This window comes from Acipenser ruthenus, chromosome 54 (genome assembly GCF_902713425.1).
Source record: "Acipenser ruthenus chromosome 54, fAciRut3.2 maternal haplotype, whole genome shotgun sequence".
In the NCBI taxonomy this organism is placed as follows: domain Eukaryota; kingdom Metazoa; phylum Chordata; class Actinopteri; order Acipenseriformes; family Acipenseridae; genus Acipenser; species Acipenser ruthenus.
This window is the reverse complement of record NC_081242.1, coordinates 1,159,437-1,185,696: the sequence shown is the minus strand read 5'-3', so window position 1 is coordinate 1,185,696 and position 26,260 is coordinate 1,159,437. Positions and strand designations below refer to the sequence as shown.

Sequence of the window (26,260 nt, the reverse complement as noted above, 5' to 3'; positions counted from 1 at the left end):
TTTTTTTTTTTATATATATATTTATATTTTTATTTAACTTTATTTTATGTCCCTCATTTTTCTAACTTGAGGCGGAACCTGTTTGCCGGGAGCTGCGGGGGGACGCGGGAAAATGCGACACACACAGGAAACAAAAAAAAAAAAAAACCGCTTTTATCGTTTACGAGAAGCTGCTGGCGACGCGGATAATACGCACGAATGGTCGAGAAATAAACTCGCAGTTTTAATTTTATTGCTCGCCTTTCACGGGTTTTAAATTTGCCCCTTTAAACCGCTCGTTTTAATTTTTCTTTTCAGCGTGTGTGTGTGTGTCCGAGGGCCTGGTCAGGAAACCGTTGCTAGGTAAATCCGTCTTGTTTACATTCTGTTTGAAAGTGATTTTAAAATATTGCAATTTCTTTTTCAGGTGTCTGTTTTGTTTTAATTGTTTTATGTGTGTCTATGCGTTGTTTGGAAGGAATATCTCAAAACGGGCTGTCAATATCATTATCATTATCATTTATTTCTTAGCAGACGCCCTTATCCAGGGCGACTTACAATCGTTACAAGATAACACATTGTTTTTACATACAATTCCCCATTTATACAGTTGGGTTTTTACTGGAGCAATCTAGGTAAAGTACCTTGCTCAAGGGTACAGCAGCAGTGTCCCCCCCACCTGGGATTGAACCCACGACCCTCCGGTCCAGATCCCTAACCACTACGCCACACTGCTGCCATAATAGCTGCAATAATTTACGTCTAGTTGTATTGTCTGTAATAAATACATCTATAATAGCTTCACGGTTCATGGATATTACTTTGTCGATAAACACACACACACACCCGTTGAACTGCAGACTATAATGACAGTGGCTGAAATTTTATATCAGTTTTTCCCCGGTTCTTCGATTACACTATGTAACACAATTTTTGTTCCTGGGTAGTAAGTGTTATTTCCTAATTGCTTATGCCTCAAAAGTATAGAAAATGGCTATTATTCCCCACAAACTTTGCTTTTGTGACCAGGACAGTGATATTTTGAAATTTACCTATTTCCAATGAGAAAACGGGCGAATTTGTGTGTTTTCGTTCACATAAAGTCAGAAAAAAACAACATATGAATCCAGATTAACATGTATTTATACTAAAGTAATACAAAAATGACTACAAAAGATTTAGAAGTGAGTAGTTTTTTCGAGATTTACGATTATACTGTAAATCTCTTTCACGAATCAGCCCCCAAATGTAGTCTAATGTAATTAGGAAATAACACTTACTACCCAGGAACCAAAAAAAAAAAAAAAATTGTTACACAGTTATAGACTGAATTTCGTGGCAAGGTGCCACAGTTTCGTTAGTTTCAGCAAAAACAGATTTGGCATCGTGTTGTGTTGTAGTAGTCATTTTTTTTTAATGACGTGTCAGTATTTAATACTTTTTGTTAACGCATAGCATAAACAGAGGTGGCAATTTTTGATAAGGTAGCGAATTAGGACGTCTATACTTGTAAGAAATTGCAAATCCTGAGGGCACACCGGCATTGACTACAGTCGTTAGCACAGGACAACAACTTGAGCCGCACTAACCGATTAGAGGATTATCGGGGGCTGACAATCGGGCGAGGGTCTCTGGTGTGGATTAGGGGCTGATTTACCAGTTCATAGTGAATTAAGAAACAGCTGCTTGGGTTTGTGTGGGTCGCTGCTGTCCTCAGCGTCTTTAAGACTAGCGATCGATCATCACAAACCCCAAACAGCCGTTTCTTAATTAATTAACTCTGAACGGTAAACCAGCCCCGAGCCACACCAGTGTCTAATCAAGCTGGTAGTAAAACCTGGAATGGATCACACTGCTGTGGAACAGGAGTCTGATTCCCATCCCTGTGATGATAACCAACATTATTATTGGAGGGATGGGAATCAGACTCCTATTGCACAGCAGTGTGATCCATTCCAGGTTTTGCTACCAGCTTGATCAGCCTCCCAGTGTGTCTAGCTAACAAGCTCAGGTGTGTCTGATTATGAAACTCCTAGTGAAACCAGGAACGGATCACAGTGCTGTGCAGCGGGAGTCCCTGGAATTGTATAAAAAAATGTTTTTTTTTTTTTTTTTTCTTTCTTTCAGATAGCTTCACTGAAGTCACTTAGCTAACCCTGGTCCTCTCAGTAATGGATGCTGCTCCCATTAAAGGAGGCGAACCCGAAACCGGGTCCCTGGACAGCGTGCCAGAAGCTTGCCCCAAACCGTGTCCAGAGGTACGCCCGAAAAAACGGCGCCGTTGCCAGGCGACGGAGAAACGCCACCGCTGTTACGAATGTGGCAAGAGTTTCAGCGATGCCAGCGGTCTTAAAAGACACCAGCAGACTCACTCTGGAGTAAAAGCGTACCGCTGCTCCGAATGCCCCAAAACTTTCAGCCAGTTAGTGAACCTCAAACGCCACCGTCTGATTCACACGGGCGAAAAACCGTACCGCTGCCCGCAGTGCGACCGGAGCTTCAACCAGCAGGGGGACCTGAAAAAACACGGGCGCCTTCACACGGGAGAGAAACCGTACTGCTGCACGCAGTGCGACCAGAGCTTCAAGCATCATGGCAGTTTGAAAGTTCACCAGCAGTGTCACACTGGGGAGAGACCGTACCGCTGCGCCGAGTGTGGCAAGAGCTTCACTCAGCTGGGCGATCTCAAGAAGCACGGTCCGGTCCACACGGGGGAGAAACCGTACAACTGTGCCGAGTGCGGGAAGGGTTTCAACCACCTGGGGAACTTCAAGCGCCACCAGCGCATTCACACGGGTACGAAGCCCTACCACTGCTCAGAATGCGGGAAGACGTGTAATCAGTTAGGAGAGTTGAACAAGCATCGGCAGATCCACGTCAGAGAGCTGCAGCTTCAGATCACGCAGAGGAAGATGATGTGAGAGAGAGAGGGGAGGTTAGAAACTCACACTAGCCCTGCTGCTGCTGCTGCTGCTGCACCCAGTCCCGGGGTTCAGAGCTCCCCTCAATGAAGTCTAGTATTATTATTATTAATATTGAAATGATCAGGAGCCAGGAGTTTGAGCAGGGTTACAAACTCACACTAGCCCTGCTGTTGCTGCTGCTGCTGCTGCACCCAGTCCTGGGGTTCAGAGCTCCCCTCAATGAAGTCTAGTATTATTAATATTGAAATGATCAGGAGCCAGGAGTTTGAGCAGGGTTACAAACTCACACTAGCCCTGCTGCTGCTGCTGCTGCTGCACCCAGTCCTGGGGTTCAGAGCTCCCCTCAATGAAGTCTAGTATTATTATTATTAATATTGAAATGATCAGGAGCCAGGAGTTTGAGCAGGGTTACAAACTCACACTAGCCCTGCTGCTGCTGCTGCTGCTGCACCCAGTCCTGGGGTTCAGAGCTCCCCTCAATGAAGTCTAGTATTATTAATATTGAAATGATCAGGAGCCAGGAGTTTGAGCAGGGTTACAAACTCACACTAGCCCTGCTGCTGCTGCTGCTGCTGCACCCAGTCCTGGGGTTCAGAGCTCCCCTCAATGAAGTCTAGTATTATTAATATTATCATCTACATTGTAATACTTAGCTTAGATTAAACATACATTTTCATGCTCACCTGCTGTGTGGCGTGCAGGGTGTGTCATACAACCACAGACTGCAAGTTCAAATCCTGTTTGTGAGAGGCAGACAGTCTTCGCTGGAAAAACGATCATCGTGATAATAATTAGTCATTCCAAATTGGAAGTAAAAAATCATAGATTCTAAATTTTAAAAAAAATCCATAGACGTTCTTTGTCAATAGTTGCGAGTGTGTGCTATAGGATTTGTTGGCTGTGTTGCGTTACAGGAAGGGCAGCAGTGTGGAGTAGTGGTCAGGGCTCTGGACTCTTGACCGGAGGGTCGTGGGTTCAATCCCAGGTGGGGGGGACGCTGCTGCTGTACCCTTGAGCAAGGTACTTTACCTAGATTGCTTCAGTAAAAACCCAACTGTATAAATGGGGAATTGTATGTAAAAATAATGTGATATCTTGTAACAATTGTAAGTCGCCCTGGATAAGGGCGTCTGCTAAGAAATAAATATTAATAATAATGATAATGATGATAATACAGTAAGGGTTTTTTGTGGTTGCATGTACTGTACGTGTCTGGTTATGGCTTCCAGATGTTATATGAATAAAAAATCTATCTTTACCACGTGTCTCCTTCATCCAAGTTAATTTTGCATTGTGGTTTTGTCTAAATGTCAGTGTGCGTGTTTGAAAAACGACCATGCATAAGCAGACCAAAGCAGAGGGAGAGAGTATAAGAGCCTCCCTTTCTCTTTCTCTGCTCCACCAGGACAGAGCAGAGGGAGGCTGTTCAGAGAGTATAAGAGCCTCCCTTTCTTTGGTTCACCAGCACAGAGCAGAGGGAGGCTGTTCAGAGAGTATAAGAGCCTCCATTTCTCTGCTCCACCAGCACAGAGCAGAGGGAGGCTGTTGAGAGAGTGTAAGAGCCTCCCTTTCTCTTTCTTTGCTCCACCAGCACAGAGAGAGGCTGTTCAGAGAGTATAACAGCCTCCCTTTCTCTCTCTCTGCTCCATCAGCACAGAGCAGAGGGAGGCTGTTCAGAGAGTATAACAGCCTCCCTTTCTTTGGTTCACCAGCACAGAGCAGAGGGAGGCTGTTCAGAGAGTATAAGAGCCTCCATTTCTCTGCTCCACCAGCACAGAGCAGAGGGAGGCTGTTGAGAGAGTGTAAGAGCCTCCCTTTCTCTTTCTTTGCTCCACCAGCACAGAGAGAGGCTGTTCAGAGAGTATAACAGCCTCCCTTTCTCTCTCTCTGCTCCATCAGCACAGAGCAGAGGGAGGCTGTTCAGAGAGTATAAGAGCCTCCCTTTCTGTTTCTCTGCTCCACCAGCACAAAGCAGAGGGAGGCTGTTGAGAGAGTGTAAGAGCCTCCCTTTCTCTTTCTTTGCTCCACCAGCACAGAGGGAGGCTGTTCAGAGAGTATAAGAGCCTCCCTTTCTCTCTCTCTGCTCCATCAGCACAGCACTTGTGACATCATTTTCCTACCCTTCTTCATTATAGTCATACTAGAATTAAATGCGGGACAGTATTAGAGATTGCAATAATAATAATAATAATAATAATAATAATAATAATAATAATAATAATAACAGGCTTAATCTACCGCCTACCAAACCACGCCCCCGTTTTGACTGCTCATGAATATTCATGAGGGCGGAGATACCTGGTTTCCCACAGTGCACCGCTTCGGTACGGGCGGAAGTTCCAGTGCTGAATCAGCGTCGTTGACCATTTTGTGTATTTTGAAATTTTTTTTTGAAATGGTTTACTAAGACGGCACATGAAGTTGGTAAGTTAAAGAAGAATATATTTATATTTTCGTATATGTTATTTTTTTGTTTGTTTTACCTTATTTATAAATTATGTTTCTTTAAACTTGTTCTGTAGCGTTTTTCATCTCGAGTTTACGCTGGGACGCTACACATAACTGTCAGAGATATATTATATATAAATATATTATATATATATATATATATACACACACACACACACACATATATCAAGGGTAGTCGTATATAATTCAAAATACATTTTAAATTATACGTACCAGAGCAAATCTGTCTTTACATTTCACAGCAGTGTGATCCATTCCAGGTTTTACTACCAGCTTGATCAGCCCCCCAGTGTGTCTCGCTAACAAGCTCAGGTGTGTCTTATTAAACTCCTAGTGAAACCAGGACTGGATCACACTGCTGTGCAGCGGGAGCCTCATTCCCAGCCCTGTGATGATATTATTATTATTATTAATATTTATTATTATTATTATTATTATTATTATTATTATTATTATTATTACAGGTATAGGAATCAGACTCCTATTCCGATCCTGTCAGGACACTGCATTCTGATTTATTATTATTATTATTATTATTATTATTATTATTATTATTTATTTCTTAGCAGACGCCCTTATCCAGGGCGACTTACAATTGTTACAAGATATCACATTATTTTTACATACAATTCCCCATTTATACAGTTGGGTTTTTACTGGAGCAATCTAGGTAAAGTACCTTGCTCAAGGGTACAGCAGCAGTGTCCCCCCACCTGGGATTGAACCCACGACCCTCCGGTCAAGAGTCCAGAGCCCTGACCACTACTCCACACTGCTGCTATCATATATCATATATCAATTATATTGTATTATTATTATTATTATTATTATTATTATTATTATTATTATTATTATTTATTTCTTAGCAGACGCCCTTATCTAGGGCGACTTACAGTCATAAACAAAAAATACATTTCAAGAATCACAGTACAAGTATTAATTAAGAGCAAGATAAATTAAAATGACTTCAGTTCTAGCAAGTACAAGTACATGACAAAATACGATTCAATAACAGAGCAGATAACAGCAGCAGTGTGGAGTAGTGTTTAGGGGCTCTGGACTCTTGACCGGAGGGTCGTGGGTTCAATCCCAGGTGGGGGGGACACTGCTGCTGTACCCTTGAGCAAGGTACTTTACCTAGATTGCTCCAGTAAAAACCCAACTGTATAAATGGGGAATTGTATGTAAAAATAATGCGATATCTGTATAATGTGAAATAATGTATAATGTGATATCTTGTAACAATTGTAAGTCGCGTCTGCTAAGAAATAAATAATAATAATAATAATAATAATAATAATAACAGTGATAGTTCCATCAGGATATAATTAAATACAAAATACTACAGATTAAATAACACTTGTGACAGATTACAGTACTCTGAAGTACAGGATTAAATGCAGTAAAATAGGGGGCAGATAAGAGCAAGTAAAGCGCATTTAAGGAAGAGTGATAAAGTGTCCCAGGGGGAAAAAGAGGAGTTCTACAGGTGCTGTCTGAAGAGGTGAGTCTTGAGGAGGCGCTGGAAGGTGGTCAGGGACTGGGCGGTCCTGACATCTGTAGGAAGGTCATTCCACCTCTGCGGGGGCGAGGGTGGAGAAGGAGCGGGCTCTGGAGGCAGGGGAGCGTAGAGGAGGTAGAGCCAGTCTTCTAGTGCAGGAGGAGCGGGCTCTGTACAGAGGGGTTACTAAGTACCCCCCATCGCTGGATCACGACAGTAGCCGTGGATCTCAAAATAAAGAAAGCCACAAAACCAAAAAAAAATAATAAATAACAAATATTTTAAATTTAAAAATGGCAAATAAAAAAAGGGGGACCGAGCGCATCGTGCGACACCCGAGAGCGAGTATTTTAGGGAAAACATCAGGCTAGCGTCGTGACGCGTGAGATATTGAGTTCCCCCCCCTGGCTAGGACTACAGCTCCCAGCATGCCTCAGCACCCGCGGCAATGGTGAGGGATGCTGGGAGCTGTAGTTCTTTTATGCTGTGGTCTTGAAACACAAGCAACGCTGCTGTCATTGTAGTTATATTAACCTTGGGCCTAGGTTTGGTGTGACTTACGCAAGCGTTATTATTATTATTTGTTTATTTAGCAGACGCCTTTATCCACTTACAGAGACTCGGGTGTGTGAACTATGCATCAGCTGCAGAGTCACTTACAACTACGTCTCACCCGAAAGACGGAGCACAAGGAGGTGAAGTGACTTGCTCAGGGTCACACAGTGAGTCAGTGGCTGAGGTGGGATTTGAACCGTGGACCTCCTGGTTACAAGCCCTTTTCTTTAACCACTGGACCACACAGCCTCCTCAAGTGACCTGAGCTGTGTTTTTTTTCAATACAGGTTATAAAAAAGATTGTGAGCTGTCAACGGATCAAGAATGGAGCCTGGTTGCATCAAACAGGAGGAACCTGACCAGTTTGCGAACGACCTGAGCGATCTGCGAATTATCCACGTGGCAGAAGAGACGGCCGGTTCGGACCTGGGGGCGGTCCGCATTAAAGACGAGCCCCCCGAACCGCTAGACCGGGTCGAAAACGACTACGCCGCTTCCTCCCAGCTGACCGTCCAGGTCCCTCTGTCTCCTGGGGACGCGCCCGCCAGCTTCCACCGCTGCTCCGAGTGCAAGAAGACCTTCCAGAAGCTGTCCAGCTTAAAAACGCACCAGAAGGTCCACGCGGGTCCCAGGCCGTTCTGCTGCGGGGAGTGTGGGAGCAGCTTCACCCAGCGGAGACACTTCCGAGTCCACCAGGAAATCCACACGGGGGAAAAACCCTTCCAGTGTGCCGTCTGCGGCAAACGCTTCCGGCAAATCCAGCACTTCCGCACCCACCAACGGATCCACACCGGGGAGCGCCCCTTCCTGTGCGGAGAGTGCGGGAAAGGGTTCAACGAACAGGGCAGCGTGCGCAAGCACATGAGGATCCACACCGGCGAAAGGCCCTACCGCTGCCCAGAGTGCGGCAAGGCATTTGTGGAGATCGGGAACCTGAAACAGCACCAGAGGATTCACTCCGGGCTCAAGCCCCACCCCTGCCCGGAATGCGGGAAGACTTTCGGGAGGCTGGGAAGCCTCAGGACCCACCGGCGGACTCACGCGGGGGAGAAGGCTCATGCGTGCCAGGACTGTGGGAAACGCTTCATTCGGCTGGGCAGTTTGAAGACCCACCTGCTTGTCCACACGGGAGTCAAGCCTCACAGCTGCGGTGAATGTGGGAAGACTTTCAGCCAATCGGGTAGCCTCAGAGCGCATCAGCTGACCCACTCGGGGGCGGAGCTGTACCCTTGCACGGAATGTGGGCGGAGCTTCAAGTATTTCAAGAGCTTTCAAAAGCATCAGAAAATCCACCAAGAGGCTGTTTCACCCAACAGCGAAAGATGATAAACATTTAACCCCCCCCTGCTGTTGATGTGACCCCCCCCCAATCCATAATCATCGCAGGTACAAATACAGGAACATACACATGCAAATTAACTATTCCACCATTACGAGGCGATCTGATTCAAGCATTCAAAATCCTAAAAGGTATTGACAATGTCGACCCAGGGGACCTGAAAAAAGAAACAAGGACCAGGGGTCACAAATTAGATAAAGGGGCATTCAGAACAGAAAATAGGAGGCACTTTTTTTACACAGAGAATTGTGAGGGTCTGGAACCAACTCCCCAGTAATGTTGTTGAAGCTGACACCCTGGGATCCTTCAAGAAGCTGCTTGATGAGATTCTGGGATCAATAAGCTACTAACAACCAAACGAGCAAGATGGGCCGAATGGGGCCTCCTCTCGTTTGGAAACTTTCTTATGTTCTTATGAATTCCATAATGTTAAATGTTAAATACATCCTTTAAATCACATGATCAATTATTATTATTATTATTATTATTATTATTATTATTATTATTTTATTTATTCCTAAACCAAATAAAATTGCTGTTTTTTTTTTTAATTTATTATTATTTCTACAAAGAATGAAATCGAGTCAGGGCAGTAAAAACCCTCCTTGCAACAGCAGCCTGAAAAACATTGAGATGAAAAGTTAGGGGGTCATATTTCAGCTTGGGATCCTAATGTGTGAAATATGTGCCTCACCTCCGGCCTAAAAACTACATCTCCCAGAATACCGTGTCTTCAGTTACTAAGGCAACAGTGCGCGAGAAAAATCGGCCAATCGGAGTAAGAATTAAGAACATTTGAAAGCTAATCCGAGTCAGTGGTGACGGCGTTTGGTTGAGAAACAAACGGAGCTGGATTCATGACTGCAGTAAGAAAAGTGACGATACTGCTTCATCGCGTGTTGTTTTTTCAGATGGATGCATTTCCTTGTATTGTGTCGCGCTGTTGTGAGCTTGTGAGCGATCCTGTTGTATTTTTGAACAGCTTAGCTGAGGTGAAGGGTTCTGTTTTGAATGCGGGACCCAAGCAACGTCGTTATTTCCAGAGTCTGCGTCAAACGTCAATCAAATGAAATGTGCGGCTGAGCTGATATAGAAACTTGTGCAGAAACACACACACTGAGACACACAGTGAGACTCACACACACACACACACACACACTGAGACACACACACACTGAGACACACACAGTGAGACACACACACACACACTGAGACAGACACACACACACACAGTGAGACACACACACACACAGTGAGACACACACACACTGAGACAGACACACACACACACAGTGAGACACACACACACACAGTGAGACACACACACACACTGAGACACACACACACACACACACTGAGACACACACACACACACACACTGAGAGACACACATACTGAGACACACACACACACACACACACACACAGTGAGACACACACACACTGAGACACACACAGACACACTGAGACACACACACTGAGACACACACACATACTGAGACACACACACTGAGACACACACACACTGAAACACACACACTGAGAGACACACACACTGAGACACACACACTGAGACACACACAGACAGACACACACACTGAGATACACACACAGAGACACACACACACTGAGACACACACTGACACACACACTGACACACACACTGAGATACACACACACTGACACACACACTGAGACACACACTGAGACACACACTGAGATACACACACACTGACACACACACTGAGACACACACTGAGACACACACACACACTGAGACACACACACTGAGACACACACACACTGAGACACACATACTGAGACACACACACACTGAGACACACACACACACACTGAGACACACACACTGAGAGACACACACACTGAGACACACACTGAGAGACACACACACACACACACACAGACAGACACACACTTGTAAGAAACCCAGATGCCGCGCTCTTTGTATGAATGCTCATGAATCAGTGTGTGCCTAGAAAAGGTATTTCTAATAAACCCCTCTGACACAGGAAGAGTTTGGTGTGTGATGTGGAGTCAGTAATCTCAAACTCATAGGCTCTGTTTATGTTTGTGTACAGCACTGCTTCACAGATCCCCATCAAAGCGATATGCTTTCATTGAAGCAGTATGGGAGGCTGTGTGCTCCAGTGGTTAAAGAAAAGGGCTTGTAACCAGGAGGTCCCCGGTTCAAATCCCACCTCAGCCACTGACTCACTGTGTGACCCTGAGCAAGTCACTTAACCTCCTTGTGCTCCGTCTTTCGGGTGAGACGTAGTTGTAAGTGACTCTGCAGCTGATGCATAGTTCACACACCCTAGTCTCTGTAAGTCCCCTTGGATAAAGGCGTCTGCTAAATAAACAAATAATAATAAAGGTAGGGTTATGAATTTTTTGTTGTTCTCTTGCCTGTGCGGAGTCCAGACTTTTTCTCCTTCAGGAAACATACGACAGCATGTTCCTGTGTGACAGTTGTTATCTGTAAGGTGAAACTATTTTAAAAGTTTACTTTAGTGCCTCGATATTAGATTTTACTGTAGATATTACAGTAAGCAAAGCTATATCATACAGATCTTTTTTGTCAATAAATACAGAGCCCTTCCGCTACGATTCATCCCATTCTGTGTATTTTCTTGTATTGGGGTAGAGTGTTGCAGGGGGGATGCATTTAATGGTCACACTCTGGTGTGCCAGCTGTACTCGGAGATCTGTACAGATGAGTCACAGAGGCGCTTTCAATTCTAAAAAGTGTGTTTGTTTTTTAACCTTCTTTAAAGATTCGTAACAGCAGAAGTCCCTCGCGCTCTTTGAATTTTGTCAAGAAGGCTGACTGGCTGAATCGGACAGCTGTGGGCGGGAGACGGGAGTCATGTGACTTAGCTTGCCTGGTACCCGCTGAGGAGTTAAGAAAAAAAGCAGACAAGAAACGGGAGAGAGAGATGGAGCTCGGTATCCTAAACAATGCTTTATTATTCTTTTTTTTTATTTTCACACTTCAAAAAAAAAGACAGCATCTGCATAGATGAGTTGTTATCTTGTAGGTTAAGGGAAAGGGAGCAACGTCACATCACAGTAACTAAACATAACACAGGAAAAGTGTAGAACGAGAGAGAGAGGAGGGGAATGAGGGAGGGATGGGATGAGGAGGGAGAGACAGCGGCAGAGAGGGAGAAGGAGGGAGAGAGGGACGGTGAGGGAGAGACAGAGGGAGGGGAATGAGGGAGAGAGGCGAGGGAGAGGGGGGATGAGGGAGAGAGGAGAGGGATGGGATGAGGAGGGAGAAGGAGGGAGAGAGGGAGAGACAGGGAGGGGAATGAGGGAGAGAGGCGAGGGAGAGGGGGGATGAGGGAGAGAGGAGACGAATAGGATGAGGAGGGAGAGAGGGAGAAGGAGGGAGAGAGGGACGGTGAGGGAGAGGGAGAGACAGAGGGATGGGGAGGGATAGATAGGGATGGGGAACAGAGAGAGATAGAATTTACAATACAGTACGCACACGCACACACACACAACAGAAACAGACGTAAGTTGCAGTTCCAAACAAAGTCAATGGCTTCTGTTCTGGCGAGTGTCAAGCGAGGAGGGACTGGGAGGGAGGGAGGGAGGCTGGCTCTAGTGGTTAGAGCTGAGGAGGGACTGGGAGGGAGGGAGGGAGGCTGGCTCTAGTGGTTAGAGCTGAGGAGGGACTGGGAGGGAGGGAGGGAGGCTGGCTCTAGTGGTTAGAGCTGAGGAGGGACTGGGAGGGAGGGAGGCTCTAGTGGTTAGAGCTGAGGAGGGACTGGGAGGGAGGGAGGGAGGCTGGCTCTAGTGGTTAGAGCTGAGGAGGGACTGGGAGGGAGGCTGGCTCTAGTGGTTAGAGCTGAGGAGGGACTGGGAGGGAGGCTGGCTCTAGTGGTTAGAGCTGAGGAGGGACTGGGAGGGAGGGAGGGAGGCTGGCTCTAGTGGTTAGAGCTGAGGAGGGACAGGGAGGGAGGGAGGCTGGCTCTAGTGGTTAGAGCTGAGGAGGGACAGGGAGGGAGGGAGGCTGGCTCTAGTGGTTAGAGCTGAGGAGGGACTGGGAGGGAGGGAGGCTGGCTCTAGTGGTTAGAGCTGAGGAGGGACTGGGAGGGAGGGAGGCTGGCTCTAGTGGTTAGAGCTGAGGAGGGACAGGGAGGGAGGCTGGCTCTAGTGGTTAGAGCTGAGGAGGGACTGGGAGGGAGGGAGGGAGGCTGGCTCTAGTGGTTAGAGCTGAGGAGGGACTGGGAGGGAGGGAGGGAGGACTGGCTCTAGTGGTTAGAGCTGAGGAGGGACTGGGAGGGAGGGAGGCTGGCTCTAGTGGTTAGAGCTGAGGAGGGACTGGGAGGGAGGCTCTAGTGGTCAGAGCTGAGGAGGGACTGGGAGGGAGGGAGGCTCTAGTGGTTAGAGCTGAGGAGGGACTGGGAGGGAGGGAGGCTCTAGTGGTTAGAGCTGAGTAGGGACTGGGAGGGAGGGAGGGAGGCTGGCTCTAGTGGTTAGAGCTGAGGAGGGACTGGGAGGGAGGGAGGGAGGCTGGCTCTAGTGGTTAGAGCTGAGGAGGGACTGGGAGGGAGGGTTGGCTCTAGTGGTTAGTGCTGAGGAGGGACTGGGAGGGAGGGAGGCTCTAGTGGTTAGAGATCAGGAGGGACTGGGAGGGAGGGAGGGAGGCTGGCTCTAGTGGTTAGAGCTGAGGAGGGACTGGGAGGGAGGGAGGCTCTAGTGGTTAGAGCTGAGGAGGGACAGGGAGGGAGGGTTGGCTCTAGTGGTTAGAGCTGAGGAGGGAGTATTTTTTTTAGCTTTGCTGCATTTCTCACCATTAAGAACGGAGAGCAGAGACTTTGTCCAGAGAGTTTGACACTGACATGCAAGTCATTATTATTATTATTATAATTATTATTATATTTACAGTAATTACAGACATTAAATTTCATTTCAGTTTGACAAGTTGCGAGCATTATTATTATTATTATTATTATTATTATTATTATTATTTATTTACTCTTTTAATCATTAATAATCTTTTTTCTTCACTTCTTCTCATCCTCTCTCACGGATGACACTGAGAGGAACAGATATTATAATACTGTACAGAAAAAAAAACAGGGCTGTCTAGAGATTGCAGAACTCCCCCCCCCCCCCCTCCCTTATTATAAATGGATTGATCCATGACGTGTGTTCCCCCATCAGACTACTGTATTATCGGAAGAATGGGGGGATTCTTTCGCAGACCAGTCAGGATTTCACAGCACGTTTTTCTAACGAGCGAAACTTCAGTCATTGAATCGAAAATTACTTTTTGACACAATCGATGCTTTGTTACGCTTTTTCTGGGCATTTAACCAGGGGAAACTTTTATAAGGATAAGCTTATTTTAAGAAAAAAAAAATTCTTCTAGCGAGGAGAATTACTCCCTGTGTTTGTGTTGCAATTAAGTATGGCAATGCTTACTCAAAACATTGCAGTCAGACATTACTAGTCAAATTCCAGGACGCTATCATTACCTTGCTATGATCTGTGATGCGAGGTGCAACTACTAACTGCTTAGGGCAGCAGTGTGGAGTAGTGGTTAGGGCTCTGGACTCTTGACCGGAGGGTCGTGGGTTCAATCCCAGGTGGGGGACACTGCTGCTGTACCCTTGAGCAAGATACTTTACCTAGATTGCTCCAGTAAAAACCCAACTGTATAAATGGGGAATTGTATGTAAAAAATAATGTGATATCTTGTAACAATTATAAGTCGCCCTGGATAAGGGCGTCGGCTAAGAAATAAATACTCTTCCCATCTGAATGTGTTCTACATCGTGCGGCTAAAACACGGGAGCGTCTCTCGTATGGACGTGCCTGCCATCTGGTGGAGAAATGATGTAACTGCAGCCCAGTAGTTTTTTGCTATAGCAAACAGCTTTCTGGAGATTTTTTTGGTTCAGCGCTGTTTCTAAAAAAAAATGGCTTGAGGTCCAGAATATGTATATAGTCTACGGAAGTGCCCTGATATGTTTAACCTCAGAAAAATAAAAATAAATTATAACGTTGTATGTTTGTGTCACTGTTATCAAATAAATCCTGTCGCATGTATTTTTCCCTGCAGCCACACGGTGGTGCTGTTGTCGCGGCAGATTTTATCCAGAGATTTAAAAAAAAAAGTGTGCAAATCACGCGACAAATCATCCCGCGAACAAAAATATGTTTTTATAATAATGATTTAAATACAGTACCATTATAATTAAAGTCTAAATTCTTAATTTTAAAAAAGGCTTTAAAAAATACAGTATTTTTTTAATAATAAATACATTTTTTATAATATTTTTGTGCCGTAAATGAATAAATGTGTGTGTGTGTATAAAAATATATATATATATATATATATATATATATATATATATATATATATATATACACACACTATATTCGCGTGTATCGTGTTGTAAATAAAATAACGTAAATGCCTTGATTCGCTTCTTTTTGCAACCAGATCAATTAATCTGCAGGGGAGACAGAGTTTTGCAACGGCACATTTTGACCATTAACAAAAAAAAAAAAAAACGAAAAAAAAAACAGCTTTAAAATTGACCTCACGGTTTAATACATTTTAATTTAATGTATTTATCTTGCTCTTAATTGTATTATTACTTGTAATGTGATACTTGAACTGTATTTTTGTGTACGACTGTAAGTCGCCCTGGATAAGGCGGGCGTCTGCTAAGAAATAAATAAATAAATAAATAAATAAATAAATAATAATAATAATAATACTCGTTTGTAAAATATGCGGTGTCTGAATAGTCGAATACCAATCGAGTTTGTAGTTAAACCGTTTCCAAGGTAACAGATACCACCAAATTAATCGGAACAGGCTTCAACTAACCCTTTAGTAAACAATTATTATTATTATTATTATTATTATTAATTTATTTATTTATTTTTTTAAAAGGGGAGGAGTGAACCAATCTCTGTTTACAGCCCTTGTATTTTTTGTTGTTGTTGTTGTTTTGTTATTGTAATTTAGTTTTCTCTTTTTAAATCTTATTAATAAAACATACACAAACGCGACACACTTTCCCTTTTATTAAGGGGTAACGCGGGGCGTGATGGGAAATGTAGTTCAGCCCCTGTTGCTAAGGTTACTAACTGGCTCCATAATCTCAGAACAGTAAAACAGATTTTAGTAACGCGCTTTAAAAAAAATTAAAAACAAAAAGGGCGAATAAATTGATTTTATTCCACGTGTAAGGCGTTTCCGTCAATCAGACCAACGCTGCTTGCTGATTGGCTTATTTGTTTATTTTTGTCTGATGGGGGCGGGACTGTGTGAAACAGGGTGACCCACAAATTAATTAAATCAATTAAAATTTTAAAAGCAGAGCGAATTTAATCAGACGCTGTTACAATACGCCCCGGTGAGCCTCGCCCCCTTTACAGACAATTAAATACATGCATTTGTTGAAACCGGTCATATCATTCATTCACACGGTCTTACTTGTGGAATAAAAACGTATTTTTTGTTTTTTCATAATGTGGGAATACGAAGCCACCATTTGCAGCAACATGAAAGCTGGTTCGAGGAGACCACCGGGAGGTCTAGTCGGAGGTTTGCTGTATCGAAACCACGTTTCAAGGCACAAACTGGCTTCGTTTTAGTTCAGTTTTAGTGTCTTAAGATTTTGGAGCAACTATATCTATTGCCCCCCCCCCGTAAATATATATATATACATATATATGTACATCAATATATATATATTTTTCTATGTGAGGCTTTAAAAAAAAAAGAGGGCTTTTAAAAATTGACAGCTTTAAGAAGCCTCGTCAATATTCATAATTATTATTATTATTTTTTATTTTTTTTCTCTTCCAAAATAATCGACAATATCTCTTTTAAACGTCTTTCACAACCCGATTTGGAAATCAAAAAAAAAAACGCGTTTAAATGTAGTCGTCGCTTCGGGAACAGCGATTCTGACGCGTTCAGTGGAAAGTATTTTGTTTTTATGAACGATTCTTTTATTTTTTTATTTTCGTGGTTTTTTCCCTCCCTCCCGCCCAGCCCTCGCGGTTTGTTTTGATGTTTTGTTTTTTGTTTGTTTGTTCTGTTGGTGCGTTTTCTTAAAACCCCAGCGTGCCTCCGATGCTTGATGCTAGAACGACACCTAGAACCACGCAGCAGATAATGATCATGATCTTCTTCTGCAGAGAGAGAGGGAGGGAGGGAGAGAGAGAGAGGAGAGAGGGAGGGAGGGGGTAGGGAGAGGGAGGGAGGGGGTAGGGAGAGAGAGAGAGGGAGAGGGGGGGGAGAGAGAGAGAAGGAGAGGGGGAGGGAGAGAGGGGAGAGAGACAGTGGGAGAGGGAGGGAGGGAGGGGGTAGGGAGAGGGAGGGAGAGAGAGAGGGGGGAGGGGGAGCGGGAGGGGGTAGGGAGAGGGAGGGAGAGAGAGAGGGGGAGAGGGAGGGAGGGGGTAGGGAGAGAGAGAGAAGGAGAGGGAGAGGGAGAGAGGGGAGAGACAGAGGGAGAGGGACGGAGGGAGGGGGTAGGGAGAGAGAGAGAAAGAGGGAGGGGGAGAGGGAGAGAGAGAGAGGGGAGAGAGACAGGGAGGGAGGGGGTAGGGAGAGAGAGGGGGAGGGGGAGGGGGAGGGGGGAGGGGGTAGGGAGAGAGAGAGGGGGTAGGGAGGGGGTAGGGAGAGAGAGGGAGGGCGAGGGAGAGAGAGGGGGAGGGAGGTGAGGGAGGGGGGAGAGAGAGAGAGAGGGAGGGAGAGAGAGGAGAGAGAGGAGAGAGGGTGAGAGAGGAGAGAGGGTGAGAGGAAGGGGTGAGGGAGGGGAGAGAGAGAGAGAGAGAGAGAGAGAGGGAGAGAGCGTCAGTATGCAGGTTATTTACACACAATTATTATTTTTTTTATTTTCCAGGGCTCCTAAAATAATACATCGTTCACCGTTTAGACTAAGTGACAGGTTTCTGTACTGGAGCGCCATGAAAAAGATACAACAGATTTCATCTTTCCATTAAGGATTTACAGAATGGTTACATAGTAAATACCTGTGTGCTTGCACATCATTAGCATCTTATAATGCAGTGTGTGCGTGCGTGCTTGTGTGCGTCTGTGTGTCTGTGTGTGTGTGTCTGTGTGTGTGTGTCTGTGTCTTTGTGAGCGTGCGTGCGTGCGTGCTTGTGTGTCTCTGACAGTGTGTTCACGTGTGTGCGTCTCTGTGTGTGTGTGTGCGCGTGCGTGCTTGTGTGTCTCTGACAGTGTGTTCACGTGTGTGCGTCTCTGTGTGTGTGTGTGCGCGTGCGTGCTTGTGTGTCTCTGACCGTGTGTTTGTGTGTGTGCGTGCGTGTGTCTCACTCACCCTCCTCGCTTTGCTCTGGTATTTCACAGCTTTCTTGGTGTCGGACACGGCTCTCTCCACGAAGTCCACCGACTGATCCACGTTGTACTCGATTCTGTCAATCATCTCCCCCTGTCCACCAGAACACAACACAGGAGAGCTCAGCAGAGAGCTGAACACAGGAGAGCTCAGCAGAGACCTGAACACAACACAGGAGAGCTCAGCAGAGAGCTGAACCCAACACAGGAGAGCTCAGCAGAGAGCTGAACCCAACACAGGAGAGCTCAGCAGAGACCTGAACACAGGAGAGCTCAGCAGAGACCTGAACACAACACAGGAGAGCTCAGCAGAGAGCTGAACCCAACACAGGAGAGCTCAGCAGAGAGCTGAACCCAACACAGGAGAGCTCAGCAGAGACCTGAACACAGGAGAGCTCAGCAGAGAGCTGAACCCAACACAGGAGAGCTCAGCAGAGAGCTGAACCCAACACAGGAGAGCTCAGCAGAGAGCTGAACCCAACACAGGAGAGCTCAGCAGAGAGCTGAACACAGGAGAGCTCAGCAGAGACCTGAACACAGGAGAGCTCAGCAGAGACCTGAACACAGGAGAGCTCAGCAGAGACCTGAACACAGGAGAGCTCAGCAGAGAGCTGAACACAGGAGAGCTCAGCAGAGACCTGAACACAGGAGAGCTCAGCAGAGAGCTGAACACAGGAGAGCTCAGCAGAGAGCTGAACACAGGAGAGCTCAGCAGAGAGCTGAACACAGGAGAGCTCAGCAGAGAGCTGAACACAGGAGAGCTCAGCAGAGAGCTGAACCCAACACAGGACAGCATTCCGCCCAGCGGATCTGGTCCAGTTCCGAGCAGCTGATTGATCTCAGAACTTTGTCTGGTCGGGTTCTTAAAGGGCCCCAGCGATTCAGCATTGACAACTGGGCTCGGTATCCCTTGGCAACCCAGGTAACCCTTGGCAACCCGTTCCATCCCCTCCGGACTCCGTTTCTACTTGAGTCCCGGTTTCTTTGCCAACGTTTTTTGGGGGAAATATTCTTATCTCGCAGAAGGAATCGTCTTTCTGACAATGCAATTTTACATTCGTGGAGGGAATTTGTCAAGGGGGGTGAGGGAGGGAGGGAGCAGTTCAGTCTCCGTGCCTCAAGCCTGCCCTGGACTGCAGGGAGTCCCCTTTCTCTTAGGGGGGTGAGGGAGGGAGGGAGCAGTTCAGTCTCCGTGCCTCAAGCCTGCCCTGGACTGGAGGGAGCCCCCTTTCTCTTAGGGGGGTGAGGGAGGGAGGGAGGGAGCAGTTCAGGTCTCCGTGCCTCAAGCCTGCCCTGGACTGGAGGGAGCCCCCTTTCTCTTAGGGGAGTGAGGGAGGGAGGGAGCAGTTCAGTCTCCGTGCCTCAAGCCTGCCCTGGACTGGAGGGAGCCCCCTTTCTCTTAGGGGAGGGAGGGAGGGAGCAGTTCGGTCTCCGAGCCTCAAGCCTGCCCTGGACTGGAGGGAGCCCCCTTTCTCTTAGGAGGGTGAGGGAGGGAGGGAGCAGTTCGGTCTCCGAGCCTCAAGCCTGCCCTGGACTGGAGGGAGCCCCCTTTCTCTTAGGAGGGTGAGGGAGGGAGGGAGCAGTTCGGTCTCCGAGCCTCAAGCCTGCCCTGGACTGCAGGGAGTCCCCTTTCTCTTAGGGGAGTGAGGGAGGGAGGGAGCAGTTCAGTCTCCGTGCCTCAAGCCTGCCCTGGACTGGAGGGAGCACCCTTTCTCTTAGGGGGGTGAGGGAGGGAGGGAGCAGTTCGGTCTCCGAGCCTCAAGCCTGCCCTGGACTGGAGGGAGCCCCCTTTCTCTTAGGGGGGTGAGGGAGGGAGGGAGCAGTTCGTTCTCCATGCCTCAAGCCTGCCCTGGACTGGAGGGAGCCCCCTTTCTCTTAGGGGAGTGAGGGAGGGAGGGAGCAGTTCAGTCTCCGTGCCTCAAGCCTGCCCTGGACTGGAGGGAGCCCCCTTTCTCTTAGGGGAGGGAGGGAGGGAGCAGTTCGGTCTCCGAGCCTCAAGCCTGCCCTGGACTGGAGGGAGCCCCCTTTCTCTTAGGAGGGTGAGGGAGGGAGGGAGCAGTTCGGTCTCCGAGCCTCAAGCCTGCCCTGGACTGGAGGGAGCCCCCTTTCTCTTAGGAGGGTGAGGGAGGGAGGGAGCAGTTCGGTCTCCGAGCCTCAAGCCTGCCCTGGACTGGAGGGAGCACCCTTTCTCTTAGGGGGGTGAGGGAGGGAGGGAGCAGTTCGGTCTCCGAGCCTCAAGCCTGCCCTGGACTGGAGGGAGCCCCCTTTCTCTTAGGGGGGCGAGGGAGGGAGGGAGCAGTTCAGTCTCCGTGCCTCAAGCCTGCCCTGGACTGGAGGGAGCCCCCTTTCTCTTAGGAGGGTGAGGGAGGGAGGGAGCAGTTCGGTCTCCGAGCCTCAAGCCTGCCCTGGACTGGAGGGAGCCCCCTTTTCTCTGTGCTGTATTACCTGGCTCTCCACCAGCATGGCCATGTCCACGAACATGTCATGCAGCTCACGGATGCTGTTCTCCAGCTTGATGATCTCGGTGTGTCGGGTCTCGATCTCGTTCAGGGCCTGCTGCGTCATCTGGGAGTCCATTTTGATCTGAGAGAGAAACGGGGCGAGAGGGTTAGTTAGGGTTAGGGTGAGGGATTAGGGGGCTGACCTACAGAAAGCCCCAGAGATTTTAATACATCCAGTAACTGGGCTATTGCTACAAGAGCCCCCTTTCTCTTAGGGGGGTGAGGGAGGGACGGAGGGAGGGAGCAGTTCAGTCTCCGTGCCTCAAGCCTGCCCTGGACTGGAGGGAGCCCCCTTTCTTTTAGGGGGGTGAGGGAGGGAGCAGTTCAGTCTCCATGCCTCAAGCCTGCCCTGGACTGGAGGGAGCCCCCTTTCTCTTAGGGGGGTGAGAGAGGGAGCAGTTCAGTCTCCATGCCTCAAGCCTGCCCTGGACTGGAGGGAGCCCCCTTTCTCTTAGGAGGGTGAGGGAGGAAGGGAGCAGTTCAGTCTCCGTGCCTCAAGCCTGCCCTGGACTGGAGGGAGCCCCCTTTCTCTTAGGGGGGTGAGGGAGGGAGCAGTTCTGTCTCCGTGCCTCAAGCCTGCCCTGGACTGGAGGGAGCCCCCTTTCTCTTAGTTACTTACATCATCAGTGAAGATAGCAAGCTTGCCACTTTCCAGCATATCTTCTAGCTCCTCATTGGTGGTTGTCCTCCCAGCTGCAAAACAAATCGACCAATGAGGGCCTTGGAAGGCGGGGCACATGATCACAACAGGCCAATCGGCATTATTCAACCATAGCTTTGAGGCGAAAGACAATTTTTTTGTTTGTTCGTTTTATAAAAAAAATAAGCCTTCTAATTCTTGTGCACGTTATTTTTGAAGACCAGTTTGTTAAACTGTATTTAAAAAATTAAAATGCGTCGATCACACCTGACAACGCTTCCCTGCTAGTGACTCTTGGTATCCTCTCCTGGCAACAGATGATCTCTGTACCTGAGTTCTTCTCCCAGCTCTTTAGATAACCTACCACTGTCTGATTTCTGTTTAAAACCAGGAGCTGGGCTGCTGTGTCCAACGATAAATGCTTGTGTGTTTCAGAACAGAAAATAGGAGGCACTTTTTTTACACAGAGAATCGTGAGGGTCTGGAACCAACTCCCCAGTAATGTTGTTGAAGCTGACACCCTGGGATCCTTCAAGAAGCTGCTTGATGAGATTCTGGGTTCAATAAGCTACTAACAACCAAACGAGCAAGATGGGCTGAATGGCCTCCTCTCGTTTGTAAACTTTCTTATGTTCTTAACTTGAATATCCAAATCAATCAATGGAAATGTATTATTATTTATTTCTTAGCAGGCGCCCTTATCCAGGGCGACTTACAATTGTTACAAGATATCACATTATTTTTACATACAATTACCCATTTATACAGTTGGGTTTTTACTGGAGCAATCTAGGTAAAGTACCTTGCTCAAGGGTACAGCAGCAGTGTCCCCCACCTGGGATTGAACCCACAACCCTCCGGTCAGGAGTCCAGAGCCCTATTATTATTATTATTATTATTATTATTATGAATGAGTCATTTAGCAGACGCTTTTATCCAAAGCGACTTGCAGAGACTAGGAGGGTGAACTCTGCATCATCAACAACTGCTGCTGCTGCTGCAGAGTCACTTCCAATAGGAGCTCGTTTGTTTGACGTCTCATCCGAAGGACAGAGCACAAGGAGGTGAAGTGACTCGCTCAGGGTCACACGCACACACACATTTCGTTTTTTTTTGGGTGATTTCCTCAAGCGGGCAGTGGGTGCCGGAGGGAGGGAGCTCAGATGCCTCCCCCAGGATTCGGAGCTCTCGGTCGGGTTTGACTTACTGATCTCCAGCTGTCTCTGGATCCTGTCCTTGCAACGGTCCCGGTACTTGGACTGTGTGGTGTTGTATTCAGTCATGACTTCCACAAACTTGCGAGACAGAGTAGAGTGCTGAGGGGAGAGAGAGAGAGAGAGAGAGAGAGAGAGAGGGAGAGAGAGAGAGAGAGAGAGAGAGAGAGAGAGAGGGGGGAGAGAGGAGAGAGAGAGAGAGAGAGAGAGAGAGAGAGAGAGAGATTATCTTTCTGCGCGTCTGTTTTACTGAGAGAATTTTTTTTTTTTTTAGAGAGACATCTGTTGTCTGTAACCTTGTGGGATGAAGGTTGTAGTGTAGTGAGGATTTTGTTTTGCAATTGCTGGAGTCGTAGTTATAAAAGCAACTTATATTGAATTGAGAGAAAGAGAGAGAGAGAGAGCAAGAGAGGGGGAGAGAGAGAGCAAGAGAGGGGGAGAGAGAGAGACGGACAGAGAGACAGAGGGAGAACGAGAAAGCGAGATAGAGAGGGAGAGAGAGAGAGAGAGAGCAAGAGAGAGAGAGCAAGAGAGGGGGAGAGAGAGAGCAAGAGAGGGGGAGAGAGAGAGACGGACAGAGAGACAGAGGGAGAACGAGAGAGCGAGATAGAGAGAGACAGAGAGGGAGAACGAGAGAGCGAGACAGAGAGGGAGAGAGACAGAGAGGGAGAACAAGAGAGTGAGAGAGGGAGAGCGAGACAGAGAGCAAGAGAGGGAGAGAGACAGAGGGAGAACGAGAGAGCGAGACAGAGAGAGGGAGAGAGACAGAGGGAGAACGAGAGAGCGAGACAGAGAGAGAGGGAGAGAGACAGAGGGAGAACGAGAGCGAGAGAGAGAGAGAAAAAGAGGGAGAGAGAGAGCAGGAGGGAAAGAGAGAGGGAGAGAGACAGGGAGAGCGAGAGGGAGATATGTATTTATGATGCAATGTGTATATATACATGTCTGTATTGTATAATTGCTTTGGCAACACCTGCTCTTGTAAGTCATGCCAATAAAGCACCATTGAATTGAATTGAGAGAGAGAGACAGAGAGAGAGAGAGAGGGAGAGAGATAAATATTAAAAAGGACACTTCAGAGGGGGGGTGGGGGGGGGGGCTAGTGTTTGATTTGACATTTAAAGACCAATTCTTCGTTTCCACTGCCTCCCCCCAGGTAGAGCTGAGCTGGCCGGTTTTGGGACATCCCGAGTGAAGGACAGGACTGCGCTCGTGTAGCGAATGCAGTTTCCAAAGAGCTCCTCTGAATGGATGATTGACTCACCTGCGTCTTCCGAATTCGCAAATCCGCTGAAGATCTGTTTAACCCTTCTTCCTGTTCAATGCTCTGTTCAATTGCTGGAAAGAAAACACATTATTATTATTATTATTATTATTATTATTATTATTATACTATAATATATAAAAGCTGTGCAGGTCACTTTGCTTTTTCACAATAAACAGATTCATCATGTCAATATTAATGACGCTTTTTCAAACCCTAATTCCCCAAAACTTTGATGGGTAAAAATTGGGGGCGTATCGCGTTTAACCCTTTTGAAAAAAAAACTAAAAAACCAAAGCGCATTTCTTAGCATCATCAGGAGCCCTGCTGATCGAAACGAAGGTCCAGCGAAACTCACCTTTTAATTTAGACCGGACTTTATTTGCAGTTTTTTTGATGTCTGCTGTTAGATCTTCTAACTCCTGTTTGGTTTCTAGGAGGAGAGAGAAAAAAAAAACACACAAGTGAGGTTCCAAAAAGTGGACTTATTTATGAGGTGGCTTGGGGGTTGGGGTTGGGTTAGTGTTGGGGGTTAGTGTTGGGTTTGGGGTTAGTGTTGAGGTTGGGGGTTGGGAGTTAGTGTTAGTGTTGGTGTTGGGGTTAGTGTTGGGGTTGGGTTAGTGTTGGGGTTGGGGTTAGTGTTGGGGTTGGGGGTTAGTGTTGGGTTTGGGGTTAGTGTTGGGGTTGGGAGTTAGTGTTAGTGTTAGTGTTGGGGATTACTGTTGGGTTTGGGGTTAGTGTTGGGGTTGGGGATTAGTGTTGGGGTTAGCGTTGGGGTTGGGGTTAGTGTTGGGTTTGGAGTTAGTAATGGGGTTAGTGTTGGGGTTGGGGGTTGGGGGTTGGGGGTTAGTGTTGGGGTTGGGTTAGTGTTGGGGTTGGGGTTAGTAATGGGGTTAGTGTTGGGGTTGGGGTTAGTGTTGGGGTTAGTGTTGGGGTTGGGGGTTAGTGTTAGTGTTGGTGTTGGGGGTTACTGTTGGGTTTGGGGTTAGTGTTGGGGTTGGGGGTTAGTGTTGGGGTTAGCGTTGGGGTTGGGAGTTAGTGTTGGGGTTGGAGTTAGTAATGGGGTTAGTGTTGAGGTTGGGGGTGGGGTTGGGGTTGGGTCAGTGTTGGGGTTGGTGTTGGGGTTAGTGTTGGGATTGGGGTTAGTGTTGGGTTTGGAGTTAGTAATAGGGTTAGTGTTGGGGTGGGGGTTGGGGTTAGTGTTGGGGTTGGTGTTGGGGTTAGTGTTGGGGTTGGAGTTAGTAATAGGGTTAGTGTTGGGGTTAGTGTTGGGTTTGGAGTTAGTAATGGGGTTAGTGTTGGGGTTGGGGGTTGGGGGTTAGTGTTGGGGTTGGGTTAGTGTTGGGGTTAGTAATGGGGTTAGTGTTGAGGTTGGGGTTAGTGTTGGGGTTAGTGTTGGGGTGGGGGTTAGTGTTGGGGTTGGGGGTTAGTGTTGGGGTTAGTGTTGGGGTTGGGGTTAGTGTTGAGGTTGGGGTTAGTGTTGGGGTTAGTGTTGGGGTGGGGGTTAGTGTTGGGGTTGGGGTTAGTGTTGGGGTTAGTGTTGGGGTTGGTGTTGGTGTTGGGGTTAGTGTTGGGGTTAGTGTTGGGGTGGGGGTTAGTGTTGGGGTTGGGGGTTAGTGTTGGGGTTAGTGTTGGGGTGGGGGTTAGTGTTGGGGTTGGGGGTTAGTGTTGGGGTTAGTGTTGGGGTGGGGGTTAGTGTTGGGGTTGGGGTTAGTGTTGGGGTTGGTGTTGGGGTTGGGGTTAGTGTTGGGGTTAGTGTTGGGGTTGGTGTTGGTGTTGGGGTTAGTGTTGGGGTGGGGGTTAGTGTTGGGGTTGGTGTTGGTGTTGGGGTTAGTGTTGGGGTTAGTGTTGGGGTTAGTGTTGGGGTTGGGGGTTACTGTTGGGTTTGGGGTTAGTGTTGGGGTTGGTGTTGGGGTTAGTGTTGGGCTGGGGGTTAGCGTTGAGGTTGGGGTTTGGGTTGGGGTTAGTGTTGGGGTTGGAGTTAGTAATGGGGTTAGTGTTGGGGTTAGTGTTGGGGTTGGAGTTAATAATGGGGTTAGTGTTGGGGTTAGTGTTGGGGTTGGAGTTAGTGTTGGGGTTAGTAATGAGGTTAGTGTTGGAGTTAGTTTTGGGTTTGGGGTTAGTAATGAGGTTAGTGTTGGGGTGGGGGTTGGAGTTAGTGTTGGGGTTAGGGGTTGGGGTTGGGGTTAGTGTTGGGGTGGGGGTTGGGGTTGGGGTTAGTGTTGGGGTGGGGGTTGGGGTTGGGGTTAGTGTTGGGGTGGGGGTTGGGGTTGAGGTTGGGGTTAGTGTTGAGGTTAGTGTTGGGGTTGGGTTAGTGTTGGGGTTGGAGTTGAGGTTGGGGTTAGTGTTGGGGTTAGTAATGGGGTTAGTGTTGGGGTTAGTGTTGGGGTTGGGGTTAGTAATGGGGTTAGTGTTGGGGTGGGGGTTAGCGTTGAGGTTGGGGTTAGTGTTGGGGTTGGGGTTAGTAATGGGGTTAATGTTGGGGTGGGGGTTAGCGTTGAGGTTGGGGTTAGTAAT

At 47.4% G+C, this 26,260-nt stretch overlaps 3 protein-coding genes across 3 annotated transcripts in view; 2 read left to right on the top strand and 1 right to left on the bottom strand.

Annotated features, from left to right (window-relative positions):
- The first annotated feature begins 127 nt into the window (after positions 1-127).
- On the top strand, positions 128-4,161 carry LOC117398313 (gastrula zinc finger protein XlCGF49.1-like). Its single transcript, XM_033997305.3, has 2 exons — positions 128-342; positions 2,107-4,161. Exon 2 carries the CDS (start codon positions 2,151-2,153, stop codon positions 2,898-2,900), a length of 750 nt encoding a protein of 249 aa, XP_033853196.1. The 5' UTR covers positions 128-342; positions 2,107-2,150; the 3' UTR covers positions 2,901-4,161.
- A 1,037-nt stretch (positions 4,162-5,198) lies between these two features.
- LOC117398299 (oocyte zinc finger protein XlCOF26-like) lies at positions 5,199-9,908 on the top strand. The gene is made up of 2 exons (XM_033997284.3): positions 5,199-5,327; positions 7,716-9,908. The coding sequence occupies exon 2, from the start codon at positions 7,753-7,755 to the stop codon at positions 8,752-8,754; it is 1,002 nt and encodes a 333-aa protein (XP_033853175.2). The 5' UTR covers positions 5,199-5,327; positions 7,716-7,752; the 3' UTR covers positions 8,755-9,908.
- A 5,282-nt stretch (positions 9,909-15,190) lies between these two features.
- Positions 15,191-26,260, bottom strand: part of stx1b (syntaxin 1B) — a 37,593-nt gene continuing 26,523 nt past the window's right edge. Inside the window, exons 4-10 of the mRNA XM_059016971.1 lie at positions 24,102-24,176; positions 23,744-23,817; positions 22,476-22,584; positions 21,248-21,321; positions 20,573-20,710; positions 18,111-18,221; positions 15,191-16,956 (exon numbers count right to left, since the gene is read on the bottom strand). Coding sequence (XP_058872954.1) covers positions 16,876-16,956; positions 18,111-18,221; positions 20,573-20,710; positions 21,248-21,321; positions 22,476-22,584; positions 23,744-23,817; positions 24,102-24,176 — 662 coding nt within the window. The 3' untranslated portion in view covers positions 15,191-16,875. The remainder of the gene's footprint in view (positions 16,957-18,110; positions 18,222-20,572; positions 20,711-21,247; positions 21,322-22,475; positions 22,585-23,743; positions 23,818-24,101; positions 24,177-26,260) is intronic.

Coding starts and splice junctions, on each gene's coding strand:
- LOC117398299 (XM_033997284.3), top strand. CDS start 7,753: ATGGAGCCTGGTTGCATCAAACAGGAGGAACCTGACCAGTTTGCGAAC.
- LOC117398313 (XM_033997305.3), top strand. CDS start 2,151: ATGGATGCTGCTCCCATTAAAGGAGGCGAACCCGAAACCGGGTCCCTG.